We start from the raw sequence: 22569 nt of genomic DNA on the forward strand, positions 1-22569 counted from the left end.
GCTACTTGCAGCACTCCTCCCGAAACACACAACGGCGTCTGTGTTGCCTTCCCACCCTCCCCGCAGCACTGCAGGCTGAGGCCTTGCTCCCTCTTTCGTAGTTGTACATTTGATCATTCAGCTCCGTTGCCTCAGTCTATTCCTCCCGCCCCACCCCACCCCCCTTTTGATTCCGTCTTTGAAGTATCCCAGGCAGGCTGCCCGGAAGTGAATGACAGCACTGCCTGCCAATAGGGCAGCCCTTGGAAAGGAAGGGGCTGCTTTCACTTTCCCCGTGTTGCAGGCCTTTTTCTTCTATCAAAACGCAAGTATTTCTCCCGCTTACCTCAGACATTGCTGGTCCCAGCAGGCCCCAGGGGTTTGGAGGCACGGGGCAAAGCCCCTCTCTTCCCCTGCTGCCTGCGGCTCCCCCCATGCCGCGCGGCGGGAGCAGTGTGCAGCCCTACAAAGAAATCCAGCGGCAGGGGAGCAGCCGCACAGTCGGCCCTGGGGCAGGCACGTAGGCCGCAGCCTGCTTCGCCTGGGGCAGCTCCCAGAGACACCCGAAGCATAAACCAAGCCGAGCGCCACCCTGCCCCAGGCAGCCTTTCCCAGGCTGGAGGGGACAGCAGCTCCCTCCCACAATGCCAGCAGGCCTGGGGGGCTGCAGTTGCTGGTCCCACAGGGCCTCCCAGGGTACGAGGCTGGGAGTCTCCAGCTACCGCAGTCCTGCAGTTCAGCTCGAGTTGGTTCCCTCGGTTGTTTGATTTCTGTGCTGCTCCCCCTTAAGAAGGGCTGGGGGTGGCTTGCAGCCTCCTCCCCCCGAATATAAATATAAAGCAACAGGTAAAATAGCATAGACTAAAAAAATATTAAGTAATAAGGTAGGATGTTACCATACATCCGGGTTTTCCTGGACACATCCTGTTTTTGGAGCCTCCAATCTCTGTCTGGACCGGTTTTTCAAAGTTTTTCCTGGCTTGCTGCAGCAAGGAGCTGCTTGGGGCTGGGGGAAATGGAGGGAGGGCGATTGGAGGCAGGAGGTGTCAAGTGTGTCTGCGCACATACATGCATGTAGCCGGGGGGCGGGGGGGGAGGCGGTAGCTCTGCAGATGGATGCAGGTAAATCTATTGCAAGTGGGGGTTGGAGGGCCAGGGCTTGGGGACTGCAGGGGTGCAGGTGGCAGTGGAGGGGATGGGTGCATGAGGGGGTGGGTGGCTGTTGGCACTGGGGGCTGCAGCAGGGCAGGGGGATGTGCCTGCCCCTCCAGCAGGGGTTGGGGAGCTCTTCAGGGGCAGCAGGGAGCTGTGTGGCAGGGCTGGTGCCTTTGCTTGCAGGGGCTGGGCAGCCAAGAGGTGCTGCAGGGCTGGGGGGAGGAGGGGGCTGTGGGTTGGGAGTGAGGGGCAACAGAATGGGCAGGGCATTGCCATATCACTGCCCCCCCCCAAATGTAACAGGCGTCCTCTTTTTTGGAACTGGAAATATGGCAGCCCTAAATAAGACATCCCCAAACAGCCGCTCCCTACCAGCCCTTGACCCCACCTGGTAAAAGCCTGCCCAAATAAAAAGCTGTGGCAGCATTTCCCAAAGAGGTCTGGGCACAGCGCACTGAGCAAATGACATTTTCTTGGCTCCCTCTCACGTCCTCTGCCCTCCAAAAATCTGAGCTTTACTGGGCATGAAGGAGATCTGGAAAGGGTAGCTATGGCATTCCCAGTTTGTTCCCCCCTCTTAAAAATATCAGGCTCATCACCTCAGGTCCCTCTTGCTGGTCCTGCGATGTAGGTCTGAGATCACTTGGAGCCAAGCCCTGAGCTCCGAGTACTGGGCAGGCTCTGGCTTCCCCAGCCTCTGACCTGCCACAAAAATGCATCCTTACAGATGTCATCCTACCCCCCTCCCCTCAAATCCTCTCCTCCCTCAAAAGTGTCTTTTTACAGATAAGTCATTCCCCCAAATCCTCCCCACCCAGGGAATCACAGGATGTGCATTTGGACTCCTCTTACTCTCAGAAAGGAAGAGCAATATTTTAAATAAAGGAATCATATGAGTGAAGACAGTAGTAGCAATTTTAACTAAGAGCCATTTTGGTGATGACCTCAAACTGGGTCCCGAGTCACAAGCAGGTCCTCCAGGGAAGGAAAGACCAGGATTTCCAACAGAAAGAGATGAGGCAAAATTAGGCTGAGGATCCTTTTTGGGAGTGGGAAATACGGGGTGCAGAAAGCATGTGATCTGGGAGCTCTCCCAATGCAAGGCAGTCAGGACTGGCAACTGGGAATGGCTGCTGACAAGGCACAGAAGCAGGGCTGATATCTTTCCTTTTGTGCATTTTATGCTGTATCCAAGCACCAGCAGCTCAGGATTGGGGTTTTGAAAACTAGATATATCCAGATTAGCCTAAAGCAGGGGTGGGCAATTATTTTGGGCAGAGGGCTGCTTACTGAGTTTCAGCAAGCCATTGAGGGCCGCATGACAGGCAGCCCAGGGCAGGTTAATATTCATTTTCTCAATTTTTTTAGGGGCCCCACAGGCTGAATAGAATAACCAGGGGGGGGGGGGGGGGGGGGGCGCATCCAGCCCCCAGACCGCATTTTGTCCACCCCTGGCCTAAAGTCTTCCTGGCTCACCTTAGACTGGTTTCAACTCATGCCTTGATCAGATGCAGATTTCCTGAGCACCCCTTGCCAGTTTACCTAACTTCACAGTCCTCAGCTATGCTGCATTGTAGGCAAACTACTGCTGATGAAGTTTACCTATAAGAGCTTGAATTAGAAAAAGTGGGAGCGCTAGTACAGACAGCTCAGTCTCTTTTAACCCGAAGAGCTGTCTAGATCAGATCAGCTCAGCTCAGAGTCAGACAACATGTTGACTAAGATCCTCTCTTCACCGTTGCTTCAGCTAAAGCAGGGAGAAATGTGTTTAAAGTTCCGGATGCATTTGCAGCCTTTGAATTTCTGTTTTCCTCCTCTGTAAGCATCCCCACTTGTTTTCTGGTAGGATTAAATGTCTTTAGTGGCTTTGCACAGGTATAAGCCATTGGAATGAAGTAGGCAAAAGACTGAGGCACAAAAGAAATAAGAGCCTACTCCCATGCACAGCTGTGATGGTCATAGCAAGATACAGCATAGCCCCCCTCCCCTCTGCCCCCTCCCAAAAAAACCCAAACAGAAACAAGACTACTTTTCACCCAACAGATCACATCTAACAGAGAAGGGAAGGGAGCACTTCTGCTTTTCAGAGTGGTACTGGATTTCCTTGGTTAAATTGTGTTCTTAACCTATAGAAGTGTGTCACGGCGGGGTCCTCCAGGAGGGCCGTGATCTCCTTAAGGCCCCCCTCTCCATGCCAAGTTGGCCCAAGGGCACCCTCAGATTCTCGCCCGCCACGTCTTTGATGTTTAGGTAAAGTTGGGAGGCTGCCTCAAGTCTCCTTGGGCACGGTTAGCTGGGACCCCTGTCCCTGTGTTTTCCCGGACTCTCCAGGGTCTCCCTGTATGATGGGTGCTTCCTGGGCACCCTAGACTTATGGGCTATGCGTGGCTCCAACCACCCCTGATACCACGCCCCAAGCCTCGCAGATGGGATAGACGTTGGTCTGTCTCTATAGATACACCGCCTGTCTCTCGGGCCTCCTGTGTACACTCGCCCACTCTCTGGGGCCTCCTCAATCAAACCACCCACTTGTAGGGCTCTCTGCGGCCGCACTGGGCCTTCTCAGTCCAACTGCCCTCTCTTGGGGTGCTCCTCTAATGCTGCCCCTCTCCTGGGGCTCTCAGTGCCCACTCTGGGCCATCTCTGTAACATCACCCTTCTCCTGGGGGTTCTCTGTACCAGTGCCCCTCTCCTGGGGACCTCTCTATAACGCCGCCCCTCTCCTGGGGACTTCTGTGCCCCCTCTGGGACTCCTCGGCTATGCCACCTGACTCCCGGGCCCACCGCACTGCTAACCCCTTTCTCCAGGGCTCACCGCACCACTACCCCCTCTCGCCGGGGTTTACCGCAGTACTTTGCCCTATCCGGGGTTTACCGTAGTACTAGGCCCTTCTTCAGGGGCTCACCACGCCCACACTGGGCTGCTCAGTAGTACCCCTTCTCTGGGGCTCGCTGTGCCCACGCTGGGCTTCCTAATAATACTGCCCCCTCTCTGGGGCTGGGGTCTATACACCCCTTACGCTGCACCCTCCTGGGCGCTGGGGTCCTCACGCTCCGCTGTGAGGCCCCTTTAAGGATACTGCGCCCTCACACTCCGTTGCGAGTCCCCAATGAGGATACTGCGCCCGCTCTGGCGCTGGGGTCCTCACACTTCGTTGCGAGTCCCCAATGAGGCCTCCTCCAACCCCTTATAGCCTCACCCAAACCACCGGTGTAATACATAACAACACAAACTTGAGCCTCCTGGCTATAACTCAAACATACGCCCTCTGGTTATAACAACAGAAGTCACCTGGCTATAACTTAGCATCATTGCTCAAGCCTCCAGAGCTATCATGAGCTGTACTTGCAATCAGGCTTCTTCCCACATCCTGGCTGAGGGAACTCCTGCCTCTCTGGCTGCTGGCAGGGGACTGCCCGCCTGGCCTCCGCCCCGGGCCTTAGGCACTGCCCCCTCTGGTCAGCTGACTTCCTGGTTGCCCCGGGCAACCTGCAGCTGTGCTCCTTATGTCCTACCAGGGCTCTCTCCCTGGCAGTTTCCACTCTCTCGGAGCAGGGCACCAGGGTGCCCTGTGACAAAGTGTATTAGTTTAGTTTTTTTCCCTTAGGGCAGTAATTTTTAATCAGGGTGATGCAGGCTCTTGAGGTGCCATGAGATCCTTTCAAAGGTGTCATGGGTGCCTCACAATATTAGGAATGTACTTGGTAGCTGTGTTGGTCTGAGACAAGAAGACAGACAAAAAACTAGAACTCTTGGTTCCAAAATGATACTTTTTATTAGACCAACTGGGAAATCACAAGAAAAAGACAATTTTCTTGCGATTTCCCAGTTGGTCTAATAAAAGGTATCATTTTGGAGCCAAGAGTTCTAGTTTTTTGTCTGTCACAATATTAGGTTTGTTGGTTGTAGCCATGTTGATGTAAGGACGTAGGCAGACAAGGTTCTTTGGGTAGATGTGAGATCTTTCATTAGACCAACTACATTGGTAAAATTGTTCTTTGTGAGCTTTCAGGCACAACCCCCTTTCTTCAGGTATAGAGACAGTCTGCTGGTGTTTTGTGTACTCTGTTGGGTGAAATAGAAGCCAAAATGCAAAATGCAGGTCTGTGAAAATGCAAATATGTGACAGTGAGGATCAGAGGGAATGGGAGACAATGGGTGTGAGACAGGTAGCTAGGTGGAAGGGGAAATGTTGAACTGGTGATAAAATCACAATATCAGCACTGGTCAGTGTTTAAGCACCTAAACATGATTCACAAAATAATCCCAGAGATTTCAGAGATGATCCATATTGTCAGAAACACTCTAACCTGTTGTGGTCTCTTTGAGTTCTTTGCAATAGGAAAATTACTCTATTATTTTTCTGTAGTCAGCTTTTTTTAGGAACTGGCATTTTCCAAGAGGTGCCTTGAGTCTGCCAAGGTTGAAAACCACTGCCTTGAGGTTTCTTTTTGCACGTTTCTCTACATGCGTGGCACAACCCCCCCCCAACAAATTAAATTCAGGGTCTTAAATCTTTACCAAAATACAGCATTAATAAAGGAGGCAAATTCTGTAGAAGAACGTGGGTGTCTCCCCCCTTATAAATAAGACTGACACAACTTTTTAAACCACAGAACTTTTATAACTACAGGCAATCCTTGACTTACAACCTTTTGAGTTATGTTTCGCACTTACAACATTTATAAATTGACATCCTGTTTCAACTTTATGACGTCAGTTTTGACTTTACAACGCCTGATCCGATGCAATGCCCCACGAGCGAACAAGTTCGCTGTGTCACTCATCTCCCTGGAGATCATCTGTCCACACTTCTTTGGACACTTTCTTTAAGAAAGCAGAAAAAACCCCAGAAAAACCTGCAGCCAAGGCTCCTGAGAAGACTGCAGCCAAGAACCCTTCAAAACGTCCAACCAAGAGCCCTTCAAAACATCCAGCAAAGTCACCTCAAAGAAGTCCTTCCAAATCAATATGATTGCTTTTTACAATATAAATACATCAATGTAGCTATATTACTCATCTATAATTGATCAAGTACAAAATTATGGGGTATTTTTGGTGAAAATATGGTATCAGGCCTTGGTTCAGGAACCAATCCCCCATTTATAACATAGATGCTTGCTTGATTTTTACAGACATTGTGGCTGTGGAGGCAAAGCATGTGTTCTAGTCTGATTGAGAACTACGTGGCGGCTATGGTGCTGAGCGCAGCTGGTGATGCTCTGGGCTATTACAATGGACAATGGGAGTTCCTCCGGAGTGGCAAGGAGATTCATAAGCAGCTGGCAAAGATGGGAGGCCTGGACAAGATTAATATATCGGACTGGAAAGTCAGTGATGACACCGTGATGCACCTGGCGACAGCAGAAGCCCTGATAGCTGCTGGGGAACAGCCTAAGCTCCCACAGCTATATTCCCTCCTAGCGAAGCACTACAAGGACTGCATGGCCGACATGAAGGGTAGAGCTCCAGGTAATCCTATCTAATTTTATCACAAAACAGTACTTCCTTGCTTTCATTCGTTTCCTAGCTAACACTGCCCTGGGCTGTTTTTATTGATTATAACTTTACCAGTGTCACATGTTCAGGCTGTGTTTTACATGTTGGGTGCCTGTAAAGAGACCAAAGGAATCAAAACTTGTGATAGGTGATATCTTTTATTAGACCAACTAGAAGTTCTTTATTTGCAAACTTGCTTCCTTGTAACATTATGAAGATTTCAAAGAGACCAGGTTTCAGAGAGCAAAATCCAGGCCACTTCTGTTTCCAATCCATGTAGCCACCTTAGTGTTAGTCTGTTGGTAATGCCATTAGCTCTTCAAAAATCTACTTTTTTACTAATTTTGCTGCTAGCCGTCTGCATTTTTTTCACAGATGGATGGTGAAACCTCAGCAGTTGCAGGCTAACTCTTGTATCCAGCCAGTTCCACTTTCTCTGAACTTGTGCAAATGCCCAGCAGCCTTGAAAAATAAGGCTGTCTTCACTCTGACAGTAGACAGTGGGTTGAAGTGCCTGACTTCAGACTAAAAACTAGGGATGCTCAACCCCCAGCCTGCAGGTTAAATCAGGCCCACAGAGCCCAGAGGCAGATTAAGGTGTACTGGGGCCCTGGGCAAACACAAAATTGGAGGCGCCCTCCCTCCATGGGAATTGGTTTGGGGGGAGGGGGGGAAGAGGGGTCTCTACCCCTCCTAGTGCTGGCGGGGTCAGGCTGGGTGGACCCTGCCGGGCTGGAGGGCACATGCCCGCCCCTTCTCCCTGCTCCCCACCCCTGCTACAGCCAAGTACATGGCAGACAAGGTTCTTTGGGTAAATCTGACCTCTTTTATTAGACCAGCTAAATAGTTGGAAAAAATTTTCTTAACAAGCTTTTGGGTTTAAAAACCCTTTGTTAGGCTGAGGAAGTTTCTGCAGTTGGTGTGTGCTCTTCCTGGATGGAATGAAGCCAGAGGCTGGTCTGCATGCAAGAAAGTCAGTCAGTAAAGATGCAAATTGAGGAGTCAGTGGGTGAGAGAGTCGGTGGGTTTTGTCAAATCAATCCTTAAACCGATTGTCATCCAAAGAGTGATTTTTGTCCAAGACATTACAGACTTCCTAGGAAAATTTAAAAACAAAGACCACCTTCCCAGCAACACCTTTCTAGCCACCTTGGAAGTTACCAGCATCCTACACCAGGAGAGCATCCAAGCCTGCCTTGCATACGTACAAGAACAAGGTGACAACTCTGAGTACAGACCCAAAGACATTACTGACCTTACACACTTTATCCTCGCTTCACTTTCACTATCCAACACTTCCTCCAGACCCTGGACACAGCTATGGGCACCAAAATGACTCCACAGTATGGCAAACTTTTTATGAGCCACCTGGAAGAATTCCTCAAAGACTGCACCATCAAACCCTTGCTATACTTTAGATATAGCAATGAGATCTTCATCATTTGGACTGAAAACCTGCAATCTCTGATTGACTGAGTTCCATCAGAAATTCAGCAATCATCACCCTTCGATCTGACTGTCTCTTGAGTACTCCAGCACCAACATCTCCTTTTTAGACACGATGATCAGAGGCTATATGTGACAAACTTGTAGAAGGCATGATACTGAATGACAGCCAGCATGGTTTTGTTGCGGGCAGGTCTTGTCGGACGCACTTCATTTTTTTCTATGATCAGGTGACTCGTCACCTGGATGAGAGAAAAGCGATTGAGATCATATACCTCAATTTCCAGAAAGCCTTTGACCTGGTATATGCCATGAGGTACTGATCAGAAAACTGGAAGATATTGGGCTCAACTGTGGGACTGTCAAGTGGGTGTGAAACTGGTTGTGGGGTAGGACTCAGAGTCCAGATAAATGGATCGGTGTCATCCTGGTGAGATGTGGGCAGCAGTGTACCCCAGGGGTTGGTACTTGACCCAGTGCTGTTCAACATGTTCATCAATGACTTGGATGAGGGGGTGAAAAGCCCGCTGGTCAAGTTCACAGATGACACCAAGATATGGGGTTGCGTGGACCCACCCACAGAGAGGCTGCAGATACAAGCAGACCTAGACAGGCTGGCATGTTGGGCAGAACAGAACCAGATGAGGTTCAATGTAGAGAAATGCAAAGTGCTGTATCTAGGAAGGAAGAACCCCCAGCACGCCTACAGGCTGGGCAACGCTAACCTGACCAGCACTACAGGTGAAAGGGATCTGGGGGTAACAATAGACCCCAGCATGAATATGAGCTGGCAATGCAGTAACTGCTAGGGCAAAAAAAACTCTGGCATGCATGAACTGATGCATCTCTAGTAAAACCAAAGACGTGATTCTCCCTATTTACTCAATGTTGGTGCCGTCGCAGCTGGAGTATTGTGTCCAGTTCTGGGTGCTGCACTTTAACAAGGATGTGCTAAAGCTTGAGAGGGTCCAGAGAAGAGCCACCTGTATGATCAGAGACTTGCATGGCAAGCCATGCGAGGAGAGCCTGAGGGATCTCGGACTCTTCAACCTAAAGAAAAGAAGGCTGACGGGAGCTCTCACAGGCAGCTGCAGGGGAGAGGGGGTGGCGAGTGCCAACCAGCGGTTGGCAACCACCCGCAGATGCTGCTGGCAGCATCAGCAGTGGCTAGCGGCAATTGCAGACCGTCCGCAGATGCTGTCAGTGGTGTTGGTGGCGGGGGGGTGGTGGGTGGTGAGCAGCGACCGCCGGCAGTGTCAGTGGCACTTGTTCGCAGGGGATACACTGCCACTCTCAGGGGGTGCACGTGCACCTGCATGCACCCCCTACGTATCACCAATGCCACTAGTTATGGCATGTTACCCCTTCCTCAAACCTATATGGAAAATCCTCAAAGAATTGCAATGGATGGCTGGGAGAGAAATACTCCCATACTAGAAAGCGACCCAATTCTTAAAAAGATCTTCCCAGAACCACCCATCCTAGCCTTCAAACAAACACCAAACCTTGCTACCTCATCACCAGAAGCAAACTTCCTACGGCCCAGAACACACCAAATGGATCCAGATCATGCCATGACAAGAAATGCAAAACCTGCCAACACCCCTCCACCACCACCACAATTACTACACCCCACAACAGAGCCATCAGCATCCCTGCATCTTACAGCTGCACCTCCAGAAATGTAATATATCTCATCCAATGCACCAAATGCCCTGATGGAAAATACGTAGGAGAGACCAAACAACAACTGTGCACCGGAATGAATACACATGGGAAATCTATTAAAGACAAGAATACCCAATTACCTGTGGGGCACATTTCTCAGAAGAAAACCGATCTCTCTCCAGTCTCTCAGTTCTAATCCTCAAAGGGAATTCACAAAATACTTTTCACAGACGAGCCTATGAACTTCACTTCATCAACCTCCTGGATATAAAAAATCATGGACTAAATATAGGCATTGGATTTATGACACGTTATGACCTGCCTGACATCTGACTCCCCAGCTAACTCTCCACTATTTACCTGCTCCATTCATCCCCCTCCCCCCCAAGCCTGTCTCTCACCCACTGACTCTTGAATTTACATCTTCGCTGAGCGGCTTTCTTGCATGCAGACCAGCCTCTGGCTTCTTTACTATTCATTCCATCCAAGAAGAGCACACACCAACTGCAGAAACTTCCTCAGCCTGATGCAAGGGATTTAAATCTAAAAGCTCGCTAAGAAATTTTTTTCCAACTATTTAGTCGGTCTAATAAAAGCTATCAGATTTACCCAAAGAACCTTGTCTGCCTATGTCCTTAGACCAACACGGCTACAACCTCCAACCCCCACACACATGCGCACGTACAGGTGCACAGGCGCAGGCGCATGCTCTCTACTCTCACTCTCTGCACATAGACACAGACCCCCTACACATGCACACCTACCTACACAGACAAACCCACCAACACACAGACAGACCCACACACACACAGAAACAGCCCTCTGCCCTCTTCCCTTATGCCCCATCCCCCAGCCGCCTACAGCTCAGTTTCACTCTCCGCCCAGCCATGAGGTTGAAGTTGGTTGCTTATTCCCAGTTCCTTATTCCCAGTTGCTTATTCCTTATTTCCGGTAAGCAACCAACTTCAGTCTCATTGCCTGGCCTCTGTTACACCTAGGTGCAGGGAGCTTCTGCTTGGCTGTCCCTGGCAGCTGCAGAGGGCCAAGTTGGGCTGGGCTGGGCTGGGAACGCTGCACTGTGTCTCTGTGGGCAGGGTGGCTGCAGGGGGGGTTAGGCTAAGATTAATTTGGGGGGGGGCTATAGCCCCCAAGGCCCTCCCAGCGCTGCTGGCCTCAAAGGCGCAGCATGGCATGACAGCCTTGGCCTGACTGGCCTGGCCTGCCCCCACCACCCCCCACTCCCCTCCAGAGAGGGCACAGCTCTCCCAGCCCGGCTTGGTTTCCTCCCCACTGAGATGCAGTGCCACCTGGCCCGCCCCCTCCTTCAGGCGCAGCTCTCCCAGCCCAACCCCAGCCCTGCCCCCCATCCCCGCAGCCCCATTGGTGGAGAAGAAGCCCTGCTTCCAGCTCCCAAGGAAGCCCGAGTTTTAAACTTGGTGCCAGAAATGGGTGCCAAGTTTAAAACTGTGGCTTTCACTTCCCTGCTGGTGAGGATCCCAGGGCCCTGAATTGGTAGGGGCCCCTGGGCTTGTGTCCAGCTTGCCCATTCATTAATCTGCCTATGACAGAGCCATGTCATCTGGCCTGCAGAGCTGCCCATGGGTCTGAAAATTTGGCACCAGTGGAGCAGTGGCAGCGTTAATTGACTCTTCCTTCCTGCCAAATTTCCAGACCCATGGGGAACCCTGTGGGTCAGACAGGGTGCCTGGGGCCTTAGCCAGGCATGGCAGGGTAGGATTCAGGCACCAACCCCATAGATTCTGCCTGTGGACCACCTTGATCATTCTAAATGGGTGAGCAGCTCATTGCTTGAAGCTACTTTGGTCTACAGGCCATCTTTTGCCAGCTTGTTCCCTTTTTCTACAGGTTCTACTTGCATTACGAATGCAGCAATGCTGCAGCCAGACAAACCAGAGGGCTGGAGGATCCCATTCAGTAAGACAGCAGGAGGATGTGGAGCTGCGATGCGGTCCATGTGCATTGGGCTGAGGTTCCATCATCCTGAGCAGCTGGACACATTGATTGAAGTCAGCATTGAGAGTGGACGAATGACCCATCATCATCCAACTGGCTATCTGGGATCCCTGGCTTCTGCTCTCTTTACTGCCTATGCTGTGAATCGCAAACCCCCTCAACAATGGGGAAAAGGGCTGATGGAAGTGCTGCCGAAGGCTAAAGCTTATGTCCAGAAGGCAGGTTACTTTGTGGAAGAGAACGTGGAGCACTGGTGAGTGTGGTTGTGTTGAGATTACACAAAACCATGGGCCCCAGAATGTCTATGTATTAATTTCTTCAGACTCTCAAGTATAGGACATTCAATAGTATAGGTAACAGGGTCCGCATCCTGTTCTTTGGAAGGGATCCGTTTCATGGAGCTGGACAAAGTGAGCTTGCGCATTACATCTATGCTCACCTTCAAGTCTCTTTTACATGCCTAGAATGAGGGTAGATGGATTTCATTGTCCTGGAAATCGGAAACATGTAGAGGTTTTAATTTCAATCTAGTTTTAAAAAATAAAGCTAGGCAGTTTCAATTTTTTAATTTTAAACGACCGATTTAAAGGTGTAATTTTAATCTTGAAGCTCTAGAAAAAGTCAGACCACTGAAGGAAGTCACTAAGAACCTAGAACCATGGTTTGTTGATGTAACAAACCAGCTTTTGGCTGCTGTAGTCTCTTCTGAAGGTGGAGAGAGAATATTTCCTTTTTAGAAACAAAGTGGGAGTTTCATAGCAGAAAAACGAGCCTTTTGACTGTCTAATCCAAGGCTGTATCACTTGAGTGATTGTGTGCACCCACAGCCACATACTGTGCAGTCCGCACACAGCAAGCTGGCACCTTCAGGTCCTTGCAAGCTTCACAGTAGCAACTGCTCTCAACTGCCCGGGCTGCCCTGCTATGCCCCTGGGGCAGGGGCAGGGGCAGGCAGTGAAAATTGGAGGAGGGAAGGGGAGCCCAGAGATCCTGGCCTCAGCAGGAGAGTGATGTGGGGAGTGGTGTCTGGATGAGAAGCCCAGGCCATGGTTAACCCAATGGGAGCTGCCAGTTGCACAGCCCTGCTATATTCTGTAAATTAAATATCAGGTGAAAGGGGCTGAGATCTATTAGTTGTAAAATCTCAAAGGACCTGTAGGCCAAACCAATCAGTGCTAAAATCTTTCTAGCCTTTTCTAACTTTCCTCATACAGTTTGCATTCCCAACCCCTGACTCTGTTGCCCTGCTTTGGGTCCTCTCCAATCTGTCCACATCCTTCTTAAAACACGGGGACCAAAAGTATTGGATACGGTATTGGATAAAGTATTCCAGTTGGGAACTGACAAATGCAAAGTAGAGTGGGTGCTTTCATTTCAAATGCCTTGCATGTAATGCTTCTGTAAACACAACCCAAGATGGCATTTCCTTGCTTTCACCTGCTAGAAGGGCAGAGGCTATTGTAAGTGAGAAGGGGATTGTACTTTAGACCTCAAAGAGTTTTTTTGTTTTTTTTTAAATTTTCAGAGAGATGTGGAAGGGGATGTTGGGGGGAACTATTTTTTTCAAACTAGTTCACTTCATGTAGGCTTAATAATTTAGAAGCCTCCTCAGCTGGATGGATGTTGATTGACACTGAGCGAGTACCAAAAGTGACAAGTGAATATGTTCCTAAATAAGGAAGTACTGTGTGTAGAGTCATTTCATTAGCCATTCAGATGACTGCCAGTGGGTTGTGAAAGAAGTAGTGTGACGTTTTCAGGATGTGTGAACAAATTTTTAAGGCTAATAATTATTCATGTGATTCACTCAATGTGTGCAAGTCTGCCTTCCAGAAAAAGATGCCAGAACTTTCTGTGGCCACTCGCACAAAAGGCAAATACTGGAGCAGGGGACTCCAACTAGGCTGTAGACTGAATCTTGTTTGGCAAACAATTGGGTGAACAATATACTGGCAGCACACTGGTTCATAGTTTCATAGTTGGTAGGGTCGGAAGGGACCTGAGCAGATCATCAAGTCCGACCCCCTGCCATGGCAGGAAAAAGTACTGGGGTCAAATGACCCCAGGAAGGTGTTTATCTCACCTCCTTTGAAAGCCCCCCAGGGTAGGAGCCAGCACCACTTTGCTTGGAAGTTGGTTCCAGGTCCTAGCCACCCTGTGAAGTAGTGCCTCCTGATGTCTACCCTGAATCTGTCAGCTTGGAACCATTATTTCTAGTCACTCCTGGTAGTGCTCGGGGGAACAGGAACAACCCCAATGCCTGCTGGTCCCCTCTGACTAGTTTGTAACAGGCCACTAGATCCCCTCAGCCTTCTCTTGTGGAGGCTGAACAGGTTCAGGTCCCTTAGCCTCCGCTCATAGGGCCTGCCTTGCTGCCCCCTGATCATGTGGGTGGCCCTCCTCTGAACCCTCTCAATGCTGTCCACATCCCTCCTGAAGTGCGGTGCCCAGAACTGGACGCAGTACTCCAACTGCAGCCTGACCAGTGCCGCGTAGAGGGGGAGGATCACTTCCTTGGACCTGCTTGAGATGCATCTGTGGATGCATGACAAGGTATGGTTGGCTTTCCTGACCGCATCCCCACACTGTTGGCCCATGTCCATTTTGGCATCAATAATGACTCCAAGATCCTTTTCTGCCTCTGCACTGACAAGAAGGGAGTTCCCCAGCCTGTAGGTCTGCTGCTGGTTCTTCCTCCCCAAGTGCAGCACCTTGCACTTGTCCATGTTGAAACCCATCCTGTTCTCATCCACCCACCCCTGTAGCCTGTCTAGGTCCAATTGCAGCCTATTCCTCCCTTCTAGCGTGCCCACTTCTCTCCACATCTTAGTGTCGTCTGCGAATTTGAACAGGGTGCTTTTTACTCCCTTGTCCAAGTCACCGATGAAGATGTTGAACAGCGCGGGTCCAAGGACCGAGCCCTGGGGGACCCCACTGCCCACATCCCTCCTAGTCAAAAATGACCCATCCACCACCACTGTCTGGGTGCGGCCCTCCAGCCAGTTAGCGACCCATTCATAAGCAATTCAGAAGACAAAGGAGGCTGTAATTCAACATAATCAGCTACAATTAACAACTTGATCATATTTAGCTCTAACTTCTTTCATTAATAAGTTCCAGAGCTCTGGTGAAGCCATGACCAAGAGGTTAATTTATTCTTAGAGGTGGACCTGAGCCAGCAAGTTCAGACAGATTTTGAAGGGCTCTGGGTTTCCAGCTATCAATATATTTATATCCCTCTTCCTATCCTTAGCATGTCGGCATTTGTGGACTACAACACCGCAATTTGGATCCTGTTTTGGATTCTGAATCCTCGCTTTCAAGCACACCCAGGTGTGCATAGTGGTGATCTGAATTCAGGATCATGGGTCCAGTCCAGTCCAGTCTACTTACTTCCGATGCTGTGAATTCCTTGTAATGCAATGGCTTATTTAAGTCTATCAGTACACCACTGTCCTCTTCTGGGCAACCCTCTTCTCTCCCCGCCCCAGATCTACTTCTGTGCTCATTAGTATTTCTCTTTTCATTTCCTTACCATCATACTGATGATTTTTCCATAAGCTGACAGAAACTATAAAAGGCTCGGACTCTTCAGTTTGGAAAGAAGGCGGCTCAGGAAGGATATGATAGAGGTATATAAAATTTTGAAGGGTGTGCACAGGGTGAATAGGGAACTCATATTCCCTGTTCACTGATACATATTAACTATGCAATGCTTAAAAAAGTAACTTCTCTTGTTACTTTTAAACCTGTTTCCTACTACTAATTTAAGTGGTAGTAGGAGATGGATTTAAAACTAACAAGAGAAATTACTTTTTTAAGCACTGCATAATTAATGTGTGGAACTCCTTGCCACAGGAGGCTGTGCAGGTAGACAGTATAGCCAGTTTCTAAAATGGACTAGATAAATTCATGTTTGATAGATGTATTAGTAGCTATTAAACACAACCCTCGGGGATGACATCCTTTGGCACCTCTAAACCAATGATGATGGATGCCAGGAAGAATATAACAAGGGACAGATCTCTCTTCATATATCGTATTCATATACTCTCCTTCTAAAACATCTACTCATGCCACTGTCAGAGACGGGCTACTGGGCTAAACGAACCATTGGTGTGACCCAATATGGCACTGTTATGTTCTATGACTGGATAGAGGTTTGGCATTTGGTTGAGATGGTGGTCCCAGTGCCCCTCACTATGTTTTTAGCTGATACTGTATTTATCATGTCAGTGTTGGCTCCTGCTGTACTGACATTCTGCTTACATCATTTCTTTTTATTTTTCTGGTTTATAGGTCCTATTTTGAAGAGCAGTGGAGAAAATACCTGAAGATGAGGGGTATTTTGGATGGGGTATCTTCTCCTACCTTCCCAAAAGCATATGGCGTGAAGGAGAGAGATATATTTTATACCTCCGTGAGTTACTCTGGTTGGGGAGGCAGCAGTGGGCACGATGCCCCAATGATTGCTTATGATGCCATGCTTGGTGCAGGTAACTCCTGGACAGAGCTTACTCACAGGGCCTTTTTCCATGGTGGTGACAGCGACTCTACGGCTGCCATTGCTGGGTGCTGGTGGGGAGCCATGTATGGTCTTGAAGGAGTCGGTGTAAATCTTTATAGACAGCTGGAGTTCAAAGAGAGGCTAGAGACTGTAGCAGAGTCTTTGTATCAGATAAGTTGGCCATATAAAGGTGATGACTCTTGAAATCACATGTCAAACTAGTTTCAGCCCATGCAAGTATGTGTAAGCTTCTTGTGCTTTTTCAGTTAATGTGTAGTACAAAACCCCCAGCATTAAAGCAACCTGGCATAGCAGCTGTCTTTTTGGCTTCCTGACAGCACTAGCATAAATGCACTTCTAGAAGAATCAAAGCATGGACAGTTGGGCTAAGACTTTGTAAGCAATTGTTAGCATGTCTGCAGCCTCTCTCCCCTAGCCCTCTCCCTCCCAGCTCCAGTGCTGTAGTCAGGATGGGAGAAAGCAGGGAAGGGAGCTTCATTTTGGGGTTTGCCTAGCATGGCCTTGAGGCAGGGGTGGGTGGATTGGAGCCCCCCACTGCATCACCTTAGCCCTGCTCCCAAAGGGACAAACATATATTAATGAAGGTACTCTGCTTTGGAGTGCCTTCATCTAAACCCTCATTAAATGAAGGTTAATTTGTTGCATGACTGGCCACTTTTAAAGCACTCTACAGTCATACACTTCTGTCAGGGCAAGGTTGTAGGTCCTTTCAAGGGGCTGATCATGAGACAAATCACTTCTGTCTGTGCCCCAAGTGATTTTTAAGGGCTTTCCCTAGAACAGATACAGCAGAGGCTGTGCCAAGGCAAATCTCCCTTCCTTCATCTACCATCATTTAAGTGACTATCCTCCTGCTACAAGGAGCCCCCCCTGCTACATGTCCTTTGTCTTCCTGCTCTATGGCAGTCACTTAGCTTGGTTTAAACTAGATGGCTATTGCTAGCAGCACAGATCAGTGCCAAAGGGGCTGCCAGTTGTTAGGCCAGACTGAGTGCAGTGTTGCTGCAAGCTATTAGGGCTGTGCTGATTCGATTTGGAGGAGATTCAGCCCGATTCGGTGGCCAAATCTCCAATTCTGAATTGAATCAGGGGACCAATAAAAAGGTCCAAATTGATTTGAAGCTCTCCGAAACAACTTGGAAAAGATTCAGAGACCTTTGGTGATTCGGGCAGTCCCCGCCCGCTGCAGCAGGGAGCTGGAGCTGGACTTGGAGCTGGTAAAGAGGGGGTGGGAGAGGGGAGGGCTGGATGTGGGGGGAGGGGACCATGGGGGATCCCTGCCAGGCCCCATCCCATCCCCTGCCTACTCTCCCAGCCCCCTGCATGGGGGCTCTGCCTGCCCCAGCTCCTGGTGTTTAAAAAAAAAAAAGCCCCACTCACTGGGTGGTGCCAGGTGGGGGGCGATCCCTGCTGCCCTGCACTGCCCCATAATGTGTGTGGGGGCTCTGCCACAAGCCCCCTCCCCATGGCTGCCCCACCTGCCCCAGTTCCAGCCATTTAAGAAAAAAAACCCCAAAAGCCCCCAAACTCGCCGGTTCCTGCACCTGTCTCAGGGCTTTGAGAGGGCTTGTGAAAGAGCACCCCACATGGCATGGGGCAGTGGGGATCACCCTACGCCAGGCAGGAACTGGCGAGTTCGGGGTTTTTTGGGTTTTTTTCCTTAAAGGGCCAGAGCTGGGGCAGCCATGGGGCGGGGGCTGGGACAGTGTGGGGGGGAAGGACTCACGGCAGAGCCCCCGATGCAGTGGGGAGTAGCTGGTATCACCCCCCGCTGGGCAGCACCCTGTGAGTCGGGGCTTTTTTTTCCCAAAGTGCTGGGAGCTGGGGTAGGCAGGGCAGCCATTGTCAGGCTGGGAGAGCGAGTGGGGGATGGGCCTGTGTGATTCGGATATTTGGCAGCAGCCAAATGTCTGAATCAGATTTGGAACAGTGATTCGAATCACCAAATTGAATCGCTGTTCCTCAAATCCAAATCCAAAGTGAATACTAGCCGCTTCAGAGAGGCCTACAAGCTATGTGGCTATCTATACCCACGCAAGCTAGTTTTAAGACAGCATGGAGCAGATCTACATAGCTGGCACTTGCGGGTGCAGCCTATGTAGACACTGCATGGGACTATTAATGCCAAGTACCAGGCTCATTTTCCACATACGTGTTCTGGTGGAGTCACTTTCTGCTTTAATTAACTTCCCATGAAAACTCTGTGTAAACATTTAATTTGATCATTTCTCTAGTCACCTGCAGAATTTCAAAGAACCTTTGATGATTAAAAATATCTTGGGAGGTAAGGATGGTTTGTGCTTCCTTTTATTGACCAACTGTATTGTTGGGAGCGCCATTGGACACTTTCCTGCATCAGGTGCCCTGTCTCAGGTCACCCCCTGCCAAAAGCTTGTTCAGCAACTCTCCCAATGATACAGTTGGTTCAATAAAAGATGGCACGAAAAAACCCTTGCTTTTCATATGCTTCCTGGATCATCATAACTAAAACAACACTCCAACCCTATTCATACCTCTTTGATACTGTGGTTTTCGATTCTCCTCACTCCCAACTACAAGTAGAATTTTGCCATTCACTTATTCAGAATAATTCTAATGCTAGGGAGAGAACCTGACGTTTGCATTTTGCATAGGCTTAAACTAATTGTATATTTAATTCTATTCAAACAATTTAATCTACAGGTTACTGCTGCTAAATACTTTCTGCCACAAATTAAATGCTGTAACTAATCAGTTTTCCTTTAAATACATGATTTGATACAATTCTGAAGTGTTTGGGTATTTCTTTTTAGTGAGAGATTTCAGAAATGTTTAGAAGAAGACCCATCGCTAAATGGTGTGTGTGTACCTGTTAGAAATTATATTGGTCTGAATTTTACTAAACTGGACCTATCCTTATGAAGAACTACAACTTGGGCAATGAAGACTGTGGTTAGCAAATGTGGCCCAATGAAGAGGCAGAGACGTATTACATTATTGTAGGAAGTTTTCTGTAAATTTTATGCAACTCCTTTGTACCACTTTGAATATCCCCTGCTTTGCATTTGCATCTAATGGAAGTTGAATTGTATGCATCCTTTTCTCAAGATAGCAGCTTCCAATCTGGTTATCTGTTAAGGTATTTACAATACTCTGGTAAGGAGGATCAGTAAAAGAAACCAAACAAACCCTCATCTGATGTGTAACGTGGATTTACAAAATACTATGTGACATTGCAGACTATGGATTTACCCCGCAAAAGTATCTGCTACCCCATTGTTTCAGACTTGGCATTGTGCCTTCTGATACTGTTGAATAGAGGCAGTCCTCCGACTTACAATACAATTGGTTCCTGAAAACCAGTCTTAAGTTGAAATGTAACTCGGAACCAATTTTCCCATAGGAAACAATGTTATAAATGGGGGATTGGTTCCTGAACCAAGGCCTGATACCCTATTTCACCAAAAGTAACTCAGTCAATTATAGATGAGTAATATTGCTACATAATGTATTTATATTGTAAATAGCCATCATCTTGATTTGGAAGGACTTCTTTGAGGTGACTTGGATTTGTTAAAGGGTTCTTGGCTGGAGTCTTCTCAGGAGTCTTGGCTGCAGGTTTTTCTGGGGTCTTGTCTGCTTTCTTAAAGTAAGTGTGCAAGGAAGTTTGGACAGATATTCTCCAGGGAGATGGGCGGCGCAGTGAACTTGTTTGCTGGCGTGGCATGGTGTCGGGTTGAGTGTTATAAAGTCAAAACAGGGTGTCAATTTATAAACCTTGTAAGTGCTGTTGTAACTTGAAACAATTTAAGTCAAGGACTGCCTGTACATTGAAGATATTAAAGAGCTGCCAATTGTAACATGCATAGCTGCTGTGGTGATATTGACGCTTCTGAGCTAGCTTGGGTCCTGGGAGCAGTTTAGCTTTGATAGCACAGCATTCAGTAAGGGTTTAGTGAAGTCCACCTCAGAAATGGGGTTGATGCTTGGTCAATCGGCTTGTACCAAGCTCCACACTACAGTGACTAAACTGCTAGCAGAACCTGAGAGAGGCAGCTGGCTTTGATATGTCCACAGGAGGTGCAGTCCTTCTTCAGTGCTCTTGTAAAAAGTGTGTGTGTGTATACCAGCACTGTACCTAGACTCCTGGTGCCCCAGGGAAACTTTTAGTATCAGGTCCCCCTTTGCCAGAGATAATGATGGTAATTATTTTCACCATTTTTAGGCCCCCTTTGTCTGGGCGTTGGGTGGCTGCCTGGTTCACCCATGCTTGTGTCCACGTGCATGTGGCAAATGAAAAATAAAGTATTATTAATGATAAATAAAGTATTATGAAAATATCATCCAGGAGTCACGTTTTGCTTCTGACTCTCATGAGCAAGGGAAAGTCTCATACACAGCCCTATAACTTCAAACCAATCCAAGCCCAGGGCAGCAAGCATACATATATATTCATTTTATACTTGGGGATGCAGAGTCATGGTAAAGTGTGCGTGTTTGAGAGAGATCCACAGGCTTAGAAGTGTTGAGGTGGTGAATGGAAAAAGATGGAGACATAAGGCCATAGAAAGGAAGAGTGCTGAACTGAGGCAGGACTTTGTATGTCTTTTTGTCTCAGACCAACACGGCTACCAAGTACACCCCTGGAACTGAGGCAGGACATGCACCAACTTGTGCTGGTGTCCTCTGTAGCTGTAATGGCAAAGGCAGAAGTGCTGCTGCTTTCTCTCATGTAATGATGGAGCCTGGGGAGACTCATGCTATTGTGCAAGGCAGCAGCATGCCTGCTAATAATGGTATCAATGACAGACTCAGAGCCCTGCTTCTAGCCCCCCAAATACACAAAACTAATGGCCAAATTCGTAACATTGGCAAAAAGATTAACTTACCAGAGTGCAGCTTGCCTCCTTTTCAGAGTCCTTTGCATGGGACTCACTGAGAAAAACTCCTTTAGTGTTGCAGGACCCTGTAGTTTTGTGTGCTCAGAGGCAGGCAGCCAAACCGGTGAAGCCCTTAGCCACCTCTGCTCAGCAGGGAACAAGGGGCTACTCGCTGCTTAAAGAGAGTAGCAACAGGAGTGGAGCCTCAGCATCTCTGAGTAACACAGCAGGGTATTGAGTTAAATTGTCCATTTGAAACGCATAAATTGAGCAAGCAGGCTGTCTAGGACTTCAGCGTTCCTCCCTTCCCGGAGCCTCAAAGTCCCTGAGTAGAGCTGGCTGGAAAAAAAGCCTCATGAAACTCTGTGAAGTTTTGGGGGATTTTTTGAGTAAAAAAAAATTCTAGATGTTGCTTCAGAGGGAAAAAACCAACCCTAATTTAAGTCCACACACCCAGAAACACCTTTTACTGGTGTTAAAGAAGGTTGAGAGAAAATATGGTGGAAGGGGAGGGGTTTTTGCCTCATTTTTAACTAATTAACTGAACTTCACATTTGGAAAGGGAACCCCAAATATTAACCAAAAACATTTTTTTTTTAAGTTTCTTGTTAAAGACTTCTTCCATGAATCTTGTTTCTTAAGTCAGCAATAGTCCTGAACACTACAGAGGGAATGAACTGTGATGGGTTCTCAGCCATCAGGGCATTATTGATCATGTGACAATGCAGATGTTTCCTGGCACTGCGGTCATCCAAAATGTTCAAGCAGTAAGTGGGCCTCCAGACCATGCTGTTAGGCCTGAATGCTGCCAGACATGATGTACCTGCCATTTATTATATGTTGGAGAGGCAGAAACTAAGCAGTGATACAGAATTTCTGCAGGTGTGAATAGCCTCACCATGTATGTGTATCCTACAGATGACTCTTTCTGTACTTCAGTTGCCACTTCTTCAGAGCTGTGGCAGCCCAGACCCGAGGGATCTATCCCTATCACTGTGTCCATACACCTGCCCATATGTGTATGGCCCTCCTGCTCCACATCGTTTAAAAACATTCTGTGCCCTCCTCTTCTGTTTGTGCCCATGCAGGGAAGAGAATCTGTATTTGTGCAAGCTCCTGACAATGCCTTTTACCTCATACTTCTGTTTCTCCATCCACAGAAGGTGGATGTTGATACAGGACTGCCACAAAAGGTCAGCAAGATTCTTGGATATGCAGGAGTGGCAAATGGTTGTTAATAAATATTGTTTCAACATGGAAATACTACCCGTGTTCCTCCAGAGAACACACCCCACAACTAACAACCAGGAGCACAAGGCCAAGGAAGGGGGCAGCTTGTTTGTATTTCTGAATCTGATGGGGTATTTGGGACTATGGTGTAAGGCAGTGAGGTCCAATGTTTTTGGCAGGCATGCCACAAATTAGCCCTGTACTCTTCCCAGCTTCCACTCTGATCTTCT

At 48.4% G+C, this 22569-nt stretch overlaps 1 protein-coding gene across 1 annotated transcript; it reads left to right on the forward strand.

Moving 5' to 3' along the window:
• Positions 1-201: 201 nt before the first annotated feature.
• ADPRH (ADP-ribosylarginine hydrolase) lies at positions 202-17381 on the forward strand. Its single transcript, XM_006018882.3, has 4 exons — positions 202-304; positions 6271-6607; positions 11615-11975; positions 16022-17381. The coding sequence occupies exons 1-4, from the start codon at positions 212-214 to the stop codon at positions 16431-16433; spliced, it is 1203 nt and encodes a 400-aa protein (XP_006018944.2). The 5' UTR covers positions 202-211; the 3' UTR covers positions 16434-17381.
• Positions 17382-22569: the final 5188 nt, after the last annotated feature.

This window comes from Alligator sinensis, unplaced genomic scaffold (assembly GCF_000455745.1).
Source record: "Alligator sinensis unplaced genomic scaffold, ASM45574v1 scaffold19_1, whole genome shotgun sequence".
Lineage (NCBI taxonomy): Eukaryota > Metazoa > Chordata > Crocodylia > Alligatoridae > Alligator > Alligator sinensis.

Excerpts from the sequence above, each read along its gene's own strand:
- ADPRH (XM_006018882.3), top strand. The coding sequence starts at position 212 with ATGACAGCACTGCCTGCCAATAGGGCAGCCCTTGGAAAGGAAGGGGCT. Across the intron at positions 305-6,270 it reads CCTTTTTCTTCTATCAAAAC|ACATTGTGGCTGTGGAGGCA; the intron begins GCAAGTATTTCT and ends TGATTTTTACAG. Across the intron at positions 6,608-11,614 it reads CATGAAGGGTAGAGCTCCAG|GTTCTACTTGCATTACGAAT; the intron begins GTAATCCTATCT and ends CTTTTTCTACAG.